Raw genomic sequence first — 20,617 nt, forward strand, 5'->3', positions numbered from 1 at the left:
GATTGAAGTATCATTAAAAAAAATCTGATTCTGGCTAATTCTTATTACCTTTCCCACTTCCACTTCTCACTCCCAGAAATTCTGTTTTTTTGTTATTGTTGTTGAGGTTTTTTTTGTTTTTTTGTTTGTTTTCTTTTGTTTTTTGCTAATGATTTGCTTTTTGACTAATCAATCTAGGAAAAGATCAATAATCAAAATGAAGATCAAAATTTCATATTTGTTGAATCAGTATATACTTGTCAGGATGGCATCAATTATTCTGATCATCATAAAAGTCATTAATCTTTGAAGAACAAAGTTTGAAAGAATATGGTAAATGGTCTAGTCCCTACAGATTGAGTAATTTTTGTTGCCCAGAGACATTCAGTGGTTAAAGTCACATGAGTATTAAAAGTCATGGTAGAATTTGATCTCCAACAGTTGCAATCAAATCCATTGCTTCAATAAATAATAATCAAAATAAAAATAGAACTAAAATGTAATTTACTTAGCATTTCTTTATATTTATATGGAAGTTAAAAATTATAAATAACAACTATCCTAGGGTATTTTTGTTATCTTTTTGTATTAAAGTTAAAATTATTCAAAAATTATTAACATTTTGAGTAATAAATACAGAATTCTGATTAAATCAATAAGATTTAGAATCAACAATAATTTATTAAGTGCCTACTATACACTAAATTTGGGGGATACAAATGCTGAGGGATACCTGCCCTTAAGAAGCTTCCATTCTACAAAAGGAAGATAGCTTTTTATCAAAGAACAAAAGTGATTTTCAGTTAGTTTTAAAGTATATTTTACTTGATTTTATGTAATTAGCATTTTCTATATGATGTGTACATCAATCTACATTTCTGTAAAGTGAATTATACTTTGACCGTATTCAGAGTGCTAAATATTACAAAACTCTTATACAATATATTCTGTTAAATAAACATTTACTACACAGTTAATTTGACTTTCAATCTGACTTTCAAATTTGTCCAAAGTGAGGCATACTTGTAGCAAGCATGGCCATCCATGTATTTATTGTTCATCTACGTATCCACTAACTTATTTTACTTTATATTACCTGTGTTGATATTTTAGCTTTCTACTAGTTGTGAATTATAAATGTTCTAGTGCCGCCTACTGGGTGAGAGAGATATCAGAGGAAGTATAAATTGCCCTCATAAGGGCTTCAAATTCCTTATTCTGCCATTTCTTAGAAGTGTGGTCTAAACAATCACTTAAATTTTTCTCGACCTCAGTTTTCTCACTAGTAAAATAAACGAGTTAGGCCAGGCAATATCTAAAAGCACTATTGATTGCAAGGTTTAGTGATGAAGTAAAAAACAAAACAAAAACAAAACAAAACAAAATAAAGCAAAACAAAACAAAACAAAACAAAAAAACCTGATACAGCCAACTTTCTCTGCTGGAGATCAAATTCTAATACTGCTTTTAATACTTATGGAGACTAGGCCATTTGCCATCCTCCTGATTTTGGTCCTCAAAAATTAATGACTTTTCTTTTTCTTAATGAAATAATCATTAAAATGGTCATGTAAATTGATTTCAAGATAAGAATCACAAACTAACAGAAAGTCAAAGTTCAAAGGAAACTTAACATTTACATAATTAAATTCTTAAAAATTAAAAAAAATCTTATATGTTAAAAGTTTTGGTTATGCACAAAAATAAAAATGACACAAAATCAAGGAACTTAATAATTCATTTGTTTGAGAATTTTTGTTTTTCCTCATTCTTTGATTTCTTTTTCTTGTCTGAATTCTCTGGTAGATATAATCATGAATTCCTGTTTCATGTTGAACTACATAGTTCAACAAGGTTTTTTAAAACTTAGAAAACTTAAAAAATTTATCAAATATGCTAGAAATTTATTTCAGTTCTGAAATGACTCAATAGATTAAATCAATACATTAAAGTATTTATTTCTGATTAGTTTTTAATCCATCATTAAAAAAAATTAAATGGTAAAAGCAGTTTGTCAGATTGAGGGGATGTAGTTTATTTTTTCATTTTGTTTTTTCTTTTCAGGGAAGATTTATCCTTTTATTATCCTGAAAAAAAGTTAATTCAAGTAGCTGATTTAATCATTTAAATGATAGTATTTTCTTATTCTTTAAAGAGTACACTCGAAAATACAGCCATTTTAATAGTTTTGTCATTTTAAACAATTCACTTGATCCTTTTCCCAAATGCTTGAATATTTTAATAATAAAAGAGATTCAGTTTGTTCTGGAATATATGGGATTTTCTTAACCCTTACTCTGTTATTTTAATGTCTCAGTTCTGATTGATAAACATTCCTGAAAAGAACATTTGATGAGTCAAAGCAATTCTTGTTGAGTACTTTGCTGTACCAGAAAGTTTACTAAAGCCCATCATTAAAATATCAAAAGAAATCTTTTCTAAATTTATTCTTTCTGAAATATTTGTGTTTTAAGGGATATTTTTTAAAGCCTTGGCCTTTTAAAAGCCATCTTATTAATTATTAAGAATTTACATTTGTTATGAAAATATCTTATCTTAGTGTATCACAGATTTGGCTTGGGATATGCTCAGGTAAGGCCTTTAAATTGACTTGGACTTATGTTTTTTATATTTTTTCAAAATCTTATGAAAAGTAATCTTTTAAAGATAGATAAATAAAATGTACTGAACTATTAAAAAAGTTAATTTGTCATTTTTTCTCACACATTATCTTTAAATTTTTTTTTCATGAGTGGGGGAACATGGGAAAAAATGATTTATAATTTCACTTGAATGAGAAATTCTCTGTAAGGGAAACTCACTCTAACCATGAAGATTGATACCTAGTCTATATAGAGTCTTAGATAAGTTAGTGGGGGTTACTTGTTATGTGACTTACCTAGAATTATAATCAAAAGTTCTAATCTTGGAATCAATAATACCTGAATTCAAATCCTGGCTCTGACACTTTACCTTCCTCTTAAGTGCTCTAATTAACTCTCTACTACAACAAATTATAGAGCAGTTGTTCATTGAAAATTCTCACACTGCAAGTTCATACCAATAAAACTTTAAGAATGAAACAAAGTATAGAAGGGTAGTGATGTAAACTCAAAAATTCATATATTCAGTTACCTTATCAGAAAATGCTAAAAGGAGCCCACCCTGCTTTTATCAGCCATCATCAGTACACAAAAAGTTCAGCTTTCCTAGACTGTCTTATTATTGTAGTAAAGATAGTCATTGTGCAAACTCTATCAACCATAATTGCATACAAAAAGGAAGTTTCTAGATTGCCTAGCATATCTAGGATGATCTTGATGAGAACTCAGACTGTCTTGTTAGTTTAAAGACACTCAGCATCTCACAATCCATGTAATCCTTGAGTAGATGTTGCCTTTTCCCCTCTCCTCCCTTTGATTTTCTATTAAAGATCCATCCCCTCCAAAACATGTCACAAAATCAATCATGAACTTTTCTTGTGATAAAAGTCCCTTTTAGCAAAGAGAATGTTATTGTGATTTCCTCATATGTGCCTTGAACTTTATGAACAAGGAATTGCTCTTCCAATCCATATCAACTGCTGCACCTCGTCAAGAAAAGGAAGTTTTCCATTGTCTGATAGGATATTGTTGTTTGTTCTTCTTGAAGAGGGCCATGACATCAGTGATATATTGCTCATGACATGCAAGTGAATTGGATTTAAGTGAGGAAAGGCTGTATAAAGTCACCTGCCTCACTTTCCCCTCCAGAGCCATCTGGGTCCAGTGACCAGATACAGATCAAGACAACTGGAGATGAGCTTGAATGAAATGGAAAACTTTGGCTTTTTTAAGCTAAGGTCTTCAACAGGTTTCTGACTGAGGTTGCACCCATTCAATGATTAAGGATAGGTAACAATTGAAGCAAAGAATCTCCTCTTTCACTTGGTTCAAAAATAAACAAATAAACATACAAACAAACAAATAATTTTGGGAGGAGAGGACCCTCCCCGGTCAAGGGAGAAATGAAGAAACGATTGCTATGTACAGTCAATCAGGACCCAAATGATATCCAAATAAATGGAACTTGGCCTGGGACCTATAGATGTCCAATCAATGAGAATCAGAGTTATCTTGGTTTAAGACATTGTGCTTAAGAAATAAATCTATCTGCTGAATCCCAAGATATCTTAGGAGGATTCAGAGATCCAAAAGGAAAAAAAAAAAAAAAAAAGAAGAAGCTTTTAAGAATGTCTAGCTAAGAAAACAATATGTTATGTGGGCAGAAGGAAGGGAGGGAAGGAAGGGGGAAGGGAGAAAAGGAAAAAGGAAGGAAGCAAAGGAAGGGGAGAGAAAAGGAGGGAGGTGGGAAGAAGGGAGAGAGAGAGAAAGGGAAGGAAGACAGGGAGGAGGGGAGGAAGCTTGTTTTCCAACTGACCAGTTCCAGTTTGTAGGCCAGCTCTATTCAATTTGTGATACCATGACATGCGATATGATATTTCAACAAAAGACTTATTTTGTCCATTAAAATATAGATATAACATGATACAGGAGAAAGAAGGCTGATTTTGTTCCTAGAATATTTGGATTTAATTCCCAGATCTGTCACTGGTTATCTATTAGTAGGGGCAAAGTAGTAAAGTCTCCTAGTTTCTTTGGGGTCTCAATTTCTTCCTTTGTAAAGTGAAAGAGAAGAATAAAAAATTCTAAGATCCTTTCTCATTCCATGATCTATGATAAATACTGTGGTTCATTAGTTATTTAAAAAGGTGTCTAGATTGCTCAGTTGGAAAAATTATTAAGCAATGATATTTGTTTCAACCTGGCCATTTTTTTGGATGCAGTACTCTTTTACAGAATGATCTGGAAAAAAATTATTCTATTGAAAGTCTTTGAAAGACTGCATTTTTTTTCCTAAACCAACTACTAAAAATAATCAGTTTTCGACTGTCCTTAAACACTTCTTCAATTTAATAAAACAGAGGCTCCAATTTAGAAAAAATGATTTGAAAATAACTTTACATTATTTTATTAACCACTTTTCCTATGATGCAATTCAGTATTGACAAATGATTCAGATTTGTGGTGCTGAAGATATGAGATAAATTTTTAATGACACAGTGTGGATTAATGTCGCAAGATAGATGTTAAAGGTCATAGTCCAGCCAGAGCTGTAACTAGAGAGTAATGGAATCAAAATTTAATAGGCATAATAATTTAAATTAATTCTTTTAAAGATCATCAGTTTTCTTTTTTATGCTTATATTTTGAAAGCTCTTGTACTCCTTGAGTAATATAGAGTGATTTTTGATGAAATCAAATTACAAAAAATATAACTTCCCACATTCACATAAGCTAGTAGTGTCAAAACTAGATTAAGCATTCAAAAATTTCAAGACCAGAGTTCTCCCTATATCTGAAACCTATTATACATTTCTGATAGACATAACATTAATTTCAACCAAGATATTTTTTATTATATATGCTACTTTATGATATTTTTTTTAGCTTCTTAAAAATGTCCTTTTATGTAGAAAATGTATCATATTCCATTGTAGAAATGTAATTTCCTTTCAGAGAAGTGACAAGTTAAATTTGCTGCAGGAAAGAACCCTTTTGTGAGCAGTATCCATAGTATTTTGTCTTAATGTGAAACCAAATACTTCAAATTTATATTCTAAGATAAGTTCTCTATTTTTATGAGTTACCCTCAAATCAATGTACATATCACCTTACTAAAACAAAATATTAGGTGCCTCATTTATTAAAGAAATACTTTTTAATTCTATTTAGCTAAAAGTAGTTCAAAATCATTTTAAAATTTTATATTAAACCTTAGAGATATAATGCAAAAATAACATCCTTGAAACCTTAAAGATAATTTATTTGAATTCTGCCAAAGGTAATTGGTATTTAAATAAATAAGTAGATATATGCAGATAAGTAATTACTAAGGTCCCAAATCATTTACTATACAGTGGTAATCCAAAATATTGGCAGAATTTTCTGATAATCTTCGATTTATAAAAGTACTTATTATTTAAATAATCAACCTAAAATCAAGATATTGTATCTTATTAATAGAAAAAAAGAATGATGTTAAAAGTCTTTTCAAGTCCCTGAGATAATTTTTAAGAGAACTTTTTTTTGTTATTATTGCTGTTTTTCTTTGACTCCCAGCTCACTATAAAAAGGTCTTTGTTGTTTTTCTTATCCAAAAAACATTCTGAAACATAAGATGGCCTTTGATTTTGTTGTTTAGCTCCATGGATACTCTGTAATTGAATTTTGCATGTGGATTATAAGCAAAGATTCATTTATAATTAGTGACTTTCTTTGATTGCAATATGAGGTACAGATCTATTTCTAATTATGTAACCTTTCAATTTCTCCTTTTCTGGGAATACAACATGAGAAATGACTAAATTCTGCACAGTATGTATAAAGCCATTATAAAATGATAATAGCCACTCTTCTAATTCCCAATTGCTTGAAATTAAGAAAACTGAAACCATTTGGACATCATTATAAATTAACTTTCAAGCTGCAGCTTACTGCTTTGTTTCAGAGTGATTAATTTGTTCACATAAATGCCAAACACATGCTTTCCAATGGTCACAGAGGTAAAGCAATGGGATCCTTAAATGTGACTGATTCACAGTTAAAGTGGTGATGTGAGTCCCATCTGCTCATTGTAATTAAAATACTTCTTAGAACCCTGACATTACTTATAGCTATCCTTTTTCTTATTTCAAGACGAAAAAGAATTTCCATTAGTACCTTCCAATTACTATTTATTTGAGCCCTTCCATGCAATGGGTTCTAAGGATTATATATTATTATTATTATTATTATTATATTATAGCAAATGGAGACATAGTCTTTTCCTTCAAAGAACTTATAGTTTGAGATTATGGCATATCATTAAAAGATAATTAACAAAACAAGAATCAAAAAATAATGGAGAGCTCAGAAGAGGCTAACTAGGTGGCACAATGAATGGAGAATCAGCCTTAGAGTGAGGAAGACCTGAGTTCAAATTTGATGGCAGACACTGTGTGACCTTGGGCAAGTCACTTAACACTTTTTGCCTCAAGCTTGTTCATCTGTAAAATGAGCTAGAGAAGGAAACTGCAAATCACTTCAGTGTCTTTGCCAAAGAAAACTCCAAACTCTATTACCCAATAGAGAGTCAGTCATAACTGAAATAACTGAACAATATTTTTTCCAGGAAACTGAAAGAAGTGAGAATTGCGTTAGTTTTTTTAGAATGGATAAAAATTATATGCATTGGAAGAAAATGGGAAAATAATAACAAGGTTTGAAAGTGGACATTCTTCTAGTAGGTTCAATATTCAGTAAATAGACCAATTTGTCTAGAGTAAAAGTTCCTTTCAATTCATCATGTTTCTAAAAAGCCTTGTGCTAGGCACTGGGGGAGAGTAAAATAAAACTTGCAGCCTGCTCTTGTCAATTGTACAGTTTATTAAGGAAAAATTCACTAGCCCCTGAGGGCTTCCTTTAATATTCTAAAATCCTTAAAGGTCTTTATGATATTCTTATCCTGTGAAGCAGTTTCTATTTATTGCTCTATGGATTCTACTTAAATTGAAGCTAAAGAATATTCCACCAAGGCTAACTGTAAGAAAAATTATGCATTGTGTCTGTTTTATCCTTTAGTGAATTTCATACGTTTCCATGTTGCTTTCTTGCCACATTCAGGTCTCCTTCTTTGACCTCTTCTAAAATCTGGGATAATTCTCTGCTCAGAGAACTTCTAATTTGCTCATTTCCAGGTCCTTAACTAAGCTTAACCACAACCTCAACTTTTTCATTTTCCTTGAACCTTCAAAATATTGAACTCCAAGGAATTTTTTTTTTAATAATTGTGCCATTTCTAGTCATCCTGATCTATATCTGGTCATTCGTTGCACCAGATGGCTCTGAATGGGAAAATGAGACAGATGACCTTGCACAGCACTCTCTCATTTAATCCAATTTATGAGTATGTAATGGCATCAGCTCCCTGATGTTATGGTTTTTATTCAAGAATGAAGAACAAACAACAATAAAAAAAAAAAAACCATCAATAATTGTGTATATGATACAAGATGAATTTCTTTGGTTTTCCTGAATAGTTTGTAATTCTTTCCATTATTTAAAAACAAAAGCAACAACCACATAACACAACACAAAAGTCAAGCCTTGGCATCTCAAAATTAGGCCAGAGGAAATTCTATTAACCTCACACTTGTTAAGTGGGTTTGATTAGATTACTTTTTCAGGAATGGAACAAATTGTACATATAGTTAGAGTTTCTTTGGCTTGATTTTTATGGTCTTATTTTTATTTGAAAGTTTCCCTAAATAGAATAACTTTAAATAATTAAATTTGGGGAAATTGTTTTCTTTACTAAATGATAACTACTATACAAGTTATGTAGCATTATAAATTAAACTAATAACTTCTTGAAAAATCATTAATATTTTGCCTTTGATGTCTGCTTTCTTCATTTGAAATGCAATGGGACAGTGAAATTAACATGGAGCATAGACATGGAAATACAAAATAAACATAACTCACAGCATAAGCTTAGTTATGAAGTTACAGTTTCTAAGAAATTGATATGGAATATTTGGATAAAAGTAATTATTTTTATTTTGTTATTTTACATAAGAACTTATATACATAAGAAGTCATGATATATACTCAAAAGAAAAAAAATTACTATTTTATGTTCTCTTATTTAAAAAAAAATGGGATTGACTTCTTTAAACAGATAGTTTTTACAGTTTTCTAATTTTTTTTAAAGTCAACATTTTTCAATGTAAAACTGATCATCAGAACATTAAGTAATTTTTAAAAATGATAATGGCAACATACTGTTCATAGTGTCATAAAGGAAGATCTAGAAGAATCCTCAATATTCATTTAATCTGACTCTTATTTTGAAATGAGGCAATTGTGACCTACATTAAATAATTTGTCCATGTTTACATAGATAATAAACATCAGAGGTAGAATTGAACTGAAGTCCTCTGACTGAAGAATCAGAGCTCTTTCTCCTTATATCAGGCAACAATGATGTCATGACCACTAAATACATAGGATAAAGCAATTAGTCCTTTTCCAATGGGTGAAGGTTTAGATTCATATTCTCTTCTTCTCTGTCTCTGTTTCTCTCTCTCTCTCTCTCTCTCTCTCTCTCTCTCTCTCTCTCTCTCTCACACACACACACACACACACACACACACACACAAATACACACAGTGCATTTCTTATGGAAAAGGAAAATCATTATGAAAGTGTAGACATATTTTGTTTTCTTCTCTAAGCTGACCTAGGTGAATTCTATTTCCTTCACTGCTTTGCTTATCACAGAGAGGTAGAAAAAACAGGAATCACATGCTAACAATTGAGTGACAGATAGCCACATATCATTGTATCAATAATGTCTTTCTTTTCATTTTTTGGCCCTACTACAATTATTTTCCCCCCTTCCTCCACAAAATCCTACCCTGATGTTTCATTATGGTGTGGAAATCATTCTAGGGTGTTAGAGGCTGTGCCAACAGAACAAAAGCCTACAAGATTCCATTAAACTAGCCAGGAAAGAACCTAAGCCAGCTCTGAGGACTAGCCTGGCTCATTACTGAAAGGACTGAGAGTCAATATATGCTGGTCACTTGGGAATAAATACCTTACCCATGACAACTCATACAACAAAGTAAATATTTTCAGCCTAAAAAGATAATTATCTTCTATGATGTGAGTTTTAAGTAAGTTTTGATATTAAAATACTTGTTAATATTATCAAGCAAAGTCACTTATGTAAGCTTAGTGAATCCTTTACATTTAAAGAATATCACTTTCACCCAGGAAATAAAATTGTTTCATATATCTTTTTCATTCCAATCTATTTACTAAAGGCAAGTATTAATTCCACAAGATAGACTGAAAAATGTTTAAGTCATTTTTGCTTCATTTAAAATAAACAAACAGAAATAGTGATGATTTATATAAGTAATATTGATTCCCAGAATGAAAAGTTAGGAAAACTTTTCTGACAAAATATTTAATTTTTATTGATAACTTAGGTTTCCATAAGTATTTCTATGTGTCTATGGAAAGAAAACTATGCTAGGCATTTGAGGGGATACAAGGATTAAATAAAACATATTCCTAATCCCATGAAATTTAGAGGAAAAAGGGAAAAAGGTCTTTCATTCCAAGCATGTAGTTTCCTTGACAATATGGAACCTGAAACTAAATTGAACAAATCTGGCCAAAGATGGAACATTCTGAAAAATAGGGTAAATGGTATATAGTAGGAGGAGAAAAAGTGTTTAATGGTTCTGCAATTAGCTCTGGTTATTTTAAGCATTCAATCTGTTAATTTATTGCATTAATCCCTTCATCACTGTTTGATTTTGACCACCTGATAGTTTCTTTTAAAAAAGTTTTGGAATTTCATGAGTGTTTTGTTTACTTATTTATTTAGTGTGGCTATTTATTTATTTGTTTTGTTTATTTATTTATTTTAGCACACATTGCTTTATCAATCAGAGCAAAAGGGAAAAATAATGGGAGAGATAAAAAAAAAAACAAAGAAAGAAGTGAACAAAGCATGTGTTGGTTTACATTCAGTTTCTTTAGTTCATTTTTCTGAATGCAGATGTCATTTTCTGTCCAAAGTCTATTAGATTGCTTTGAATCACTGAACCATACATTCTTTCTGTTACTATATACAATGTATTTCTGATTCTGCTTGTTTCTCTGAGCATCGGTTTGGGCAAATCTTTCCATTCTAAAATTAGCTTGTTCATCATTTTTTATAGAACAATAATATTTCATGACTTTCATATACCACAACTTATCCAGCCCAATTAATGAGCATTAAAAGCTAAAAGATTATTTAGCCACTTTTGTTCCAGACTTGAAATTTTGATATTAGATTTAGAAACTATTTTAAGAAACTTATTAATTTTTGTAGATGTTTTAGCTTTTTCTTAATTAAAAAAAATGTTCCTCATAGAAAGATTACTTTTACTATCATTGTTGTCTCGTCTGGGGAGACATTTTCTTGAGTACTGTTATACCTAACACTTGCCAGTTATCCAAGACATTAAGATCAGTTTTCATTTAATCTTTAACTTTAACTGCTGGTGTAAGCTGTCTTCATTTTAATATTGCCTATTCCCACCCCATCCTTAACATGGACATTTCTTGTACTATTAATAGAAACAAGAAATTCATCACAGAAAATAAAAATGAAGATTCCTTCAGCAATCTGGCCATGTTTCTGAAATGTGATTGCTTTCTCTGTTTTAGATTAGGACTAAACCCAGAACCTAAAATGATGAACGTAGTCGAATTAATTGGATAGTCTTGGAAGTAAAATCAGTGAAATATTTATGTATTTAGTTTCAATTATTTTTCAGTCTATCTTGTGGAATTAATACTTGCCTTTAGTAAATAGATTGGAATGAAAAAGATATATGAAACAATTTTATTTCCTGGGTGAAAGTGATATTCTTTAAATGTAAGATAATATTAAAAGGGATTAAAAAAAAACTGTCCAGTGAACATACCAACCAAAAATAGCAAGAAAAATTGGGAAGCTGTGTAGAAGTAAGGTGGAAGGAGGTCATTTTTCTGGAACATTATCATCTTAATACTGCCAAATGCAATGATTAGGCAAGATCTGGATTAATATGATAATTTTTGAGTATTTATACATACTCTTTTTGAAATTAGCTCATCTCTTGTGCTTGTTGCTGATTCAACCACAATGACTGTGATTGTAATGTAGTGGGTTGCAAAAATGTGGTATAAATTAGTGCCTTAAATTCAACTAATATTTTCTCTGGAAAATGATTCAATACCATTTATCTGATATAGGGAATAACCTTGAATCCTATAGAACTATTCTTAATTGTTTTTGATTGTGAAACTTTAAAAAGCTAAAATCCCACTACAGGGATAATGACATAAACTAAGAAGAGGCTTAAATCATTTTTAGCTTCAGGCTTTTAAATTTTCCTTTGGATATTTCCTCTGGACATTATTTCTTTTTTCTCATACAGAGAATTATTTGCTGTTAACCTTACTGAGAGCTATAAATCAAAAATAAGTTAGAAACTAAGATAAAGGGTACAGACATATAACCTAAAGTTTTCTTTTTCTGGTTTCTTCTTGCTTATATGCCAGTGGTGATCATTCCTTTGAACACTAATGAAGTAATTTGATTGTCTGAGATTTGTTTGTTGCTAATCCTGCTAATAGATTTAAATAAAAAATAAATCCAAAATTCACATATAATGTATAAACATATAACTATACACCCCCAAATTTTCTTTTTCTAGTTTCTTTTTGTTTATATCCCAACAGTGATCACTCTTTTAAACCTAATGAAGTATTTCGATTGAGAGAATCTCATTTTTTTAAGCTGCTGAACACTAACAAAATAAAAAACTTTTGGATAATCTCGAGACTTTGAAACCTAAGTAAAAACAGGCTATGAACTCATCAAAAACTTAGAATCTTTGCCTGTAATGTTTTCTAAATATCTGTGTACTAGTTTATTGACTTAAGCAATTTTTCTTTGCATGTGAACTTTTTTCCCTTTTTAGTATTTTTTTGCATTTGTTTATATATCTGTGAGAGTTGTGGTTGTGTATATTGCTAACTCATATGTTCTCCTTCTGTGTAAACTTTGAAAAAAAACTGATGAAGGATTCTCTTTCCTCTTCTGCACCAGTTATATGCCAAACTATAAGACCTTCCTTTTATCCTAATGTAACATATGACATTCTAAATATTTGCTAATCATTAAATATTATTAGAGGAATTTAAAGAGTGAATATAAATAGGCATATGGCAGAACTAGGTTGCTTCTAGAAACAATACTAAGTATGATGGTAAAATTAAAACCCAGTTCAGATATAATGTTAGCATTCGGTTGTATAGTCACACAAAGCAAATTGATTAGTATTTTAGAATTTCTGCTTTTAACATATCTTTAAATATTTTACAGATTTACTGGCCTGCAGCAAAGGAAAGGGTGGAATTATGTAAATTAGCTGGAAAAGATCCTTATGTGAGTATGATTTCTTTTTTCTTTAATAGAGTGGGCATTGATGAGAAATTAGTCAGCCTCTAAAAAGTTGTTTATAAGTTACTTCTACCTTGTCAAAAATCTAAATAAAATATTATTCTAAAATAATTACTGGAAATTATAACAATAGTATTTATAAATAGCACAAAAGAGGTTCCCTGAAATTGTTTGGTGTTCTTATTGTAGGATCATAAGTCATAGGATCATAGATTTAAATTTGAAGGAACTTGAAAGGTCATTAATCCAACTTTCTTATTTTATATAGAATGGAAATGAAATGAAATGATTTGCCCAAGATTACGTAGATAGGAGATGTCTGATGCTAGACTAACTCATTCCATATCCATGTACTAGCCACCTTGATCTAAATTAGTTAATTTTATCATTAAAAATTAGTATTTTATGAATGTGTGTCCTGGGTTGAAATTTAACGAAATAATAAAAAAAACATGATATGAAATTCCTAAGTATCAAAATAAGAAAATCATAGTTTTTCCATTCAGAAGACCTTAACCTAAAGGAGACTATCTGGTTCAATGCCCAGTTGGCCTTTAAATACTTTAAATAAAGTATTATTATTGTCATTTTCTAGAATAATAATAATAACAGCCAACATTTATGTATCACTGGAAGGTTTACAAAGTGCTTTACATTTATTATATCATTTGATCTTCACAGCAATGCTCTGAAGTAGTATCTATTATTATCTTAATGATTATGAGTTTTCTTGGAGAAGATACTGGGATGATTTGCTATTTCCTTCTCCAGCTTATTTTTACAGATGAGAAACTAAGACCAAATGGGATTTGAAGCCAGGTAATGAAATATAATGTCCTTCTGTTCACATGAGGCTAGCAAAATTTGGAAAAGCTTCTTACCAGAAGGCTATTTAAAAAATGATGAATTGTTTTCACCAAAGCAATTTGTGAAATTTTAGATACTAAGGTACGGAAAGATAGCAAAAACCTATATTAATAAAATAATGGACCTTTTGAATTTGTAGATTTGGAAGGACCTCCAACTGAAACATTTTGTTTGAGCCATCCAGTCATACAGATAAAGAACTACAATCTCAATCTTATCTTTGACTAATTCACATTCATTAATATGTCTGATCTATTACCACTGAGTCTTATCTTTTCTACTTTCACAACATCTCATATGTGGTCCTTTTTCTCTGTTCTGACTGCCATCACTTTGGTATTGGCCCTAATCACTTCACAGATCTGAATTATTGCCAGAGTCTGCTAGCTGGTCTTCCTTCCTCAAGTTTTTCCCAACAACAATCTGCTTTCACTCAATTGTCAGTGATTTCCGTAAAGCACAGTTCTAAACATGCCATCTCCTCTCTTCACCATTCCTCATCCGCACATATTCATTAAAATGTAGTGGCTCCCTTTTATTGTTAAACCTGTGTTTAATCAAAAAGGAAATCTATTTTGTTTTAAAAGTTCTTCACAACCTGGAATTTTCCCACTTTTTCACATTCCTTATACTTTGTTTTCTTTTAAGTATATTTTGAACCAAAGATGCTAGTCTTCTTGTATCAAATAGAACACTCCATCTCTCAAATTTATGTCTTTTTTCTGGCTTTCCCTAATTTTTAGAACTCTTTTCCTCCTCATCTTCATCTTTTGGCTTCCCTGGCTTCTATGAAGACTAAACCTCAAATTCCATTTTCTTCAGGGAATCTTTCTCATCCTCACCCCTAGTGTAGCCCCACTGAAATTAACTTCCATTTACATTGTATATATATATATATATATATATATATATATATATATCTTTTATGTACATACTTTTGTGTGTTTTCTCAGTCTTTAGAAAATAAGCACCTTGAGGGCAAGGGCCATGTTTTGTCTTTATAAACAGGAACTCTAGCACAGTGCCTAACACATAGTAAGAACCTAATAAATGTTTGTTCTGTGACTAACTGACAGCATCTCTTTGTCAGGTCATGGGTGCTCATCTGTATTCACATTCAGAAATTTAGGTGCTAATCTGCATTTACAATCAGAAATTTCCTTTGTTGTTCAGTCATTTCCAACTCCATATGACCCACTCTATCTTTTTTTCACCAGTCTTCTGAACTCTAAGTATGCTAGTCACATCTCCTGTGTGGACCTCTATATCTTCATTTTAAAAATGAAATCTTTTGACTACATGATCTCTAAGGCCTCAGTCCTAAATTTAGGATCCAATAAAAATATTACTATCAATTTCTTGATCAATACAACTTATGTCTCCCCAAATTGCATTTCTCTCTCTTATTTTAGCTATAATTATTCCCTAATTATTGAATCCATTTGATAAAGTTCAGACTCAAAAAACATTGAAATCAGCTGCCACTGATTAATTTGTATCCAAGTATTGAATAATGTTATATTCATACAGAAGCAAGTGTTGAACATTAGTGGATTTTTTCATCAATATTTTATTTTTACTCTTGTCTATAGATCTCATTGTTTAGCATCTTCAAAACCTTCATGATATTTAGTAAGGGAAAATAGTGGAAGATAAAAATCAAGGACTAAAACAGAGAAGGAGTTAAATAAGTTAAAACATAAAGCCTAGAAGTTGCAAATAGGTCACAAACAAGGGTAGGATCAAGATGGACTTCAAAAGAGTTATTCATTTAGAGGCAATAGTGTCTTTAAGAAATTACAGACAGAAAGGGCACTGAGAAACTTTGTACTTTGTACAAGTGACCAGTCACTTGTGGTCATTCTTTTTGGAAAGCAAGAGACCCAGCAGACCCCAAAGTCCTGGAGGGCAAACTGTTGCTTTTAACAAATAAACAGAAAGGAATATGATTCATAAAAGGATATTCTGAAGGGCAAAGATGTATCAATTCTTAGGAATAGGAAAATTAGAAAAGGATGAATTGTTAAGATAATGAGCATGTAAAGAAGCATATATAGATATAAAAGGATAGAAATAATACAGACTGAACAACAACCTTCAACAATTTAATTAGATTTTCTAGATGTCTAAGAAATTTGGAAACTTGGTTTAAGACAAGAAATTGTCAAATCTTATAGTTAATTTCTTCTTTCAGTCAACAAATATCTATTACCAATGATAATATGTTGTAAAGCACTATTGGGAATACAAAGAAGAGTAAACTGTCAAAGATTTTATAGTCTAGTTTGGGAAATAAATATACATGAAAAAGATTAAATAATAAATTTTTAAAGGTTGTGATCTAGCCTAAATCCTTGGGGTCAAAACTCTCTAACTGGAAGTTAGAGACCATCTAATCCAAGAAGCTCTTTTTTAGAGATGAGGAAACTGAGCTCTAGGGAGGCTAACTTGTACAAGGTCACAGAGGTAGTAAACATCAAGCTTTTCCCACTGATCAATGCTGTCTCTCCCTATAGTTGTTTGTGAAGTTGTTTTCCAGTCACTCCTGACTCTCCTGTAACACCTTATGGGATTTTCTTGGCAGGGATACTGGGGTAGTTGCCATTTCCTTCTCCATCTCATTTTACAAATGAGGAAACTGAGGCATATGGTGTTAAATGACTTGCCTAGGCAAACACAGCTAATAAGCATCTGAGGTCCTAGGTGAACTCAGATTTTCCTGATTCCAACCAAACCTTTCACTTTATGCGCTGTACCACCTAGCTAACCTCTTTCTATATGTCTCTCTCTAAAACCATAGGCTAATGATGGAGAAATACTCTGTGGAGAAACAAAGACTACACCGAGAGATAGGCAATTTGGTTCTAATTTCAGTTTGGGCAGAAATTAACTTACATTTAAAAAAACTTTTACAAATACTTTCTTCATAACATCCTCATATTATTTCATTGGCCATTTAACAGATGAGAAAATTGAAACAAACAAAAAAAAAAAAAAAAGACTTACCATACAACTAATTAATAGTCTATAATAGTAGATGATATTGATGTAGGTTATCACAAAGAATTAAGGCTAAGGGATTTAGGATTATAAATATTATCTCACTTTGTTCTTACAACAATCTTCTGAGTTAGGTTCTCAATTAACTCAATTTTACATATGAGGAAACCGTCTGAGAGAAGATAAATAACTTACACAGTACCACAAAGCTGCTAAGAATCTGAAATGAGATTTAACAAGGAATATTCTCTAATATGGGAATCAAACTTAAGTTTTTTTATTTTAAAATCAAGTTTTTTTTTCCCTAATGTTGTTTTCATTGCCTCCTATATGTGTGACTTGGTATGAGTTGCTTAAAATCTCCGTAAGTAAAATATGGAAATTAGTCTCAAAAAACTTGGAATCTCTTCTGCCTTTCAAGAGCCTTTGTAATATTTAAATACATGAATAATAGAGTCAGTAAATCTTATAAAAGGGAGAAAGTGAAGTCAGTTAGTGGTCAGGAAGGATCTGGATTCAAAGAAAAATCTCAGGAGTCTCAGAGACAAGTAATGTGTTAAAGAGAGGGGAAGAGCAAGATATTTTTCAAAATACAGCAACATGAGCAAAGGGGCAGAGGCAACCATAGGCACTGGGTTTTTTTTTTAAGCACAACAGTTCTCAAACTTTTTGGTCTCAGGACCCCTTTTATATACTTAAAAATCAATGAGGACCCCTATCTTTCACCAAGTTTTTGTTTTTTGTGGGTTAATGCAGTACCAGTATGTACTGTATTAGAAATGAAAATGCCACAGTATTATGAAAATAGTTTTGACCTTGCAGAGCTGTACTGTAAGAGTGCCAGGGATTTCTGGACCACCCAAAGGACTGCTAGTATAGAAGACAGTCAGTTTTCTAGACTGGATGAAGAGGAAGCTTCATGTTATGAAATGGTGGGAGAAAATATTGGAAGCAAAGGCTGAATCCAGCTCTGAGTTGTCTTCCTCTTCAGAGATTTCTTAAATCAATCAACAACATTTATTAAGCCAGGTATTGTGAAGGCAGAACTAAACCTACTTTCTTGGAAGCAAATATAGGTAACTGTACCTAACTAGACATTAGAATTCTATGATATAAAATTCAAACATTTGCATAAAATCAGAAACTTTTAGTCACAACCCCACTGTATAATTTCCTTACATTTCAAAATTAAATTTTTTTCCTCTTTGGCCTGGATTATAAAATTAAAAATATGTTGCCATGGGAGGAAAAACTTCACTAAGAGAATTAACAAAAGCAGCATTGTATCTTGCTTAGAAGCCTAGCTTTAAAGGTAGGAAGTCTTGGGTTTTAGTTGCATCTCTGACCCAGACCTGCCTTCTCATTCTGAACTCTGATGCTTTCTGTCTCCTAAAGACTGTCTGGTTTATTTAGATGTTCAAAATTACATATTTTTTTTATTTATTTTCCTTTTGGCCATTTATACTGGCAATGTATTTTCATGTTATTTGAAAAAAGCTATTTTGCTATCATGGTAGGATTCTAGAGGCCTCACTTAAGTGGGATTTTATAGTGAACAATTTTTTTTGTTAATCTATCAATTTCTTTTTTTAAAATCTATCACATGCCTTCAATTATCTTATATAAACAATTGTTTACATACTTGTTTTCTATGTTAACACTCAATAGTTTATGTCTTGTGAATCTTGATATAATGATTGCAAATACTATTAAACACAAATATTTCTTATTGGTTCACAACATTTATTAATTTACAAATACATTTATTTTTAAAAGTATCTTGGGAACAGTTGGTGAGAAGGACATTTCTTATTATATGTTTTTGTGTTAATTCTTTTCTTTTTTATGCCCAATAGACAGAATGTGCAAATTTCATCCGAGTGCTTCAGTCTTATAACAGAACTCATGTTTATGTATGTGGGACTGGAGCCTTTCACCCAATATGTGGATACATTGATCTTGGAACTCACAAAGAGGTATGTGATTGAACTCAATGAAGTACATAATTTTGTTATTTAAAAAATCCCAAGCTTTTCTGGGTGGGATAAGAGAAATAGCTGTATACTGTATAAGATATATAATAATATGTATTCTCTCCTTTTATATGTGCTTGTAACTTGATGAGAGTTTCTATTTTTCTATATTCTATTTTTGAATTTTTTCTATATTCTATATTATATTTTATGAGACTCACAAAATTAATAATACATGGTTTTCTGTCATCTATCTTTTCTTTCTGCCCCCTTCCTGACTCTAACATTGTATTTTAAATAGATCTTATGAGTTACTTCTGTTTTGCCCTTTGATTAACATCTCATACCATATGAAATGTAATGTTCTTAGATCTTCTTTTTTGTTGTTGTTGATTCATGTCTGACTCTCACTTTATTTGGGGATTTTTTAAGAAGAGATTCTAAAATAGTTTGCTATTTCTTTCATCTCATTTTACAGCTGTGGAAACTGAGGAAAACCGGTTTAAATGATTTGTACAGGGTTACATAGCCAGTAAATATGGAAGGCCAGATTTGAACTCAGAAAGATGAGTCTTTTTGACTCCAGTTCCAACTCTATCCATTGTACCATCTAGCAGCACTCTTAGTTATTAAACATCTATATTTATGAAGACGTATGTACATATAGCAGAGTAATGTAGTATTGATTCAGTACTTAACACTGTGGTTTTTCCATTAACTTACTCTTGTCATCTTGGTCATGTGACACAACTTTCTCTGGACTTCAATTTAAATAATAATTCGAATTAAATAAATGGACAAGATTATCTCAAAATTCTCTCTCATTTTGGAAGTTACATAATTCTGATATATTACTGTTAACATCATAGAAGGTGAACCTTGTTTTTTTTTTAGTAATGATGATGATAATCCTTTACAGTTGATCCATTATTTTTTTCACCTGGCTCTTATGAACTAGAGTGATATTAGCAAGAACACAGAATCATGAAATATGATTTATTTCATCAATGATTTATAAGTAATACCATTTTAGAATTTTAGACTTAGGAATCGTCCACCTTAGAATTTATCAAGTTCAGCCCCTTCATATTATAGAGAAGAAAAAGGGACACAGTTTTTTTTTGTTTGTTTGTTTGTTTGTTTTAGTGTTGTAAAGTTACTAGAACCCACATAATCACTTAGTCCAATATGTTTTAGAATTATTAATGGAGGTGTTTTTTGCATGTGAAAAAGTAACTGACTCATAAAGAGATCCAATCTATTGTCTTTATTCCCATAATACCATGCCCAAATCAATAGAGTTAAGTAGCCCAGACTCAAGTGTCTGAAGAAAACCAACATGGGTAATTGACTCCATTAAACCCTAAAAGAAAACTGGTGGGAAAAGGAGCCATTGAATCCATCTTTCTGTGCTGCTGGCATTAAGTTCTCTTGGCTCTCTTTGATGAAGTGTAATACCTAAGCAGTAATTCATAGCAGAATGTGTAATTATATTGCATAGCTCCATAGGTTAGGTGTGTTTTGAGGCTGGAGGCCAAAAGGCCAAATACTTACAATCTGCTGAGAAAGGCAAATATTCTTCTGCAGCTCCTAAAATCAGAGCTGCTGAAAGGAAATTTAGGTGGAGCTAATTACTTAAGTTTAGGACTGTCAAAAAACCCTAAGGCAGTCAAAACTACAAGTTTTCTGAATAAGAGAATTAT

The 20,617-nt window shown here is 31.2% G+C and overlaps 1 protein-coding gene across 1 annotated transcript in view; it reads left to right on the top strand.

The window, feature by feature from the left end:
* Window positions 1-20,617, top strand: part of SEMA3D (semaphorin 3D) — a 224,726-nt gene that overhangs the window by 110,860 nt on the left and 93,249 nt on the right. Inside the window, exons 4-5 of the mRNA XM_031938642.1 lie at window positions 12,997-13,059; window positions 18,798-18,917. Coding sequence (XP_031794502.1) covers window positions 12,997-13,059; window positions 18,798-18,917 — 183 coding nt within the window. The remainder of the gene's footprint in view (window positions 1-12,996; window positions 13,060-18,797; window positions 18,918-20,617) is intronic.

The sequence above is a fragment of the Sarcophilus harrisii genome, chromosome 5, assembly GCF_902635505.1.
Source record: "Sarcophilus harrisii chromosome 5, mSarHar1.11, whole genome shotgun sequence".
NCBI classification, from domain to species: domain Eukaryota; kingdom Metazoa; phylum Chordata; class Mammalia; order Dasyuromorphia; family Dasyuridae; genus Sarcophilus; species Sarcophilus harrisii.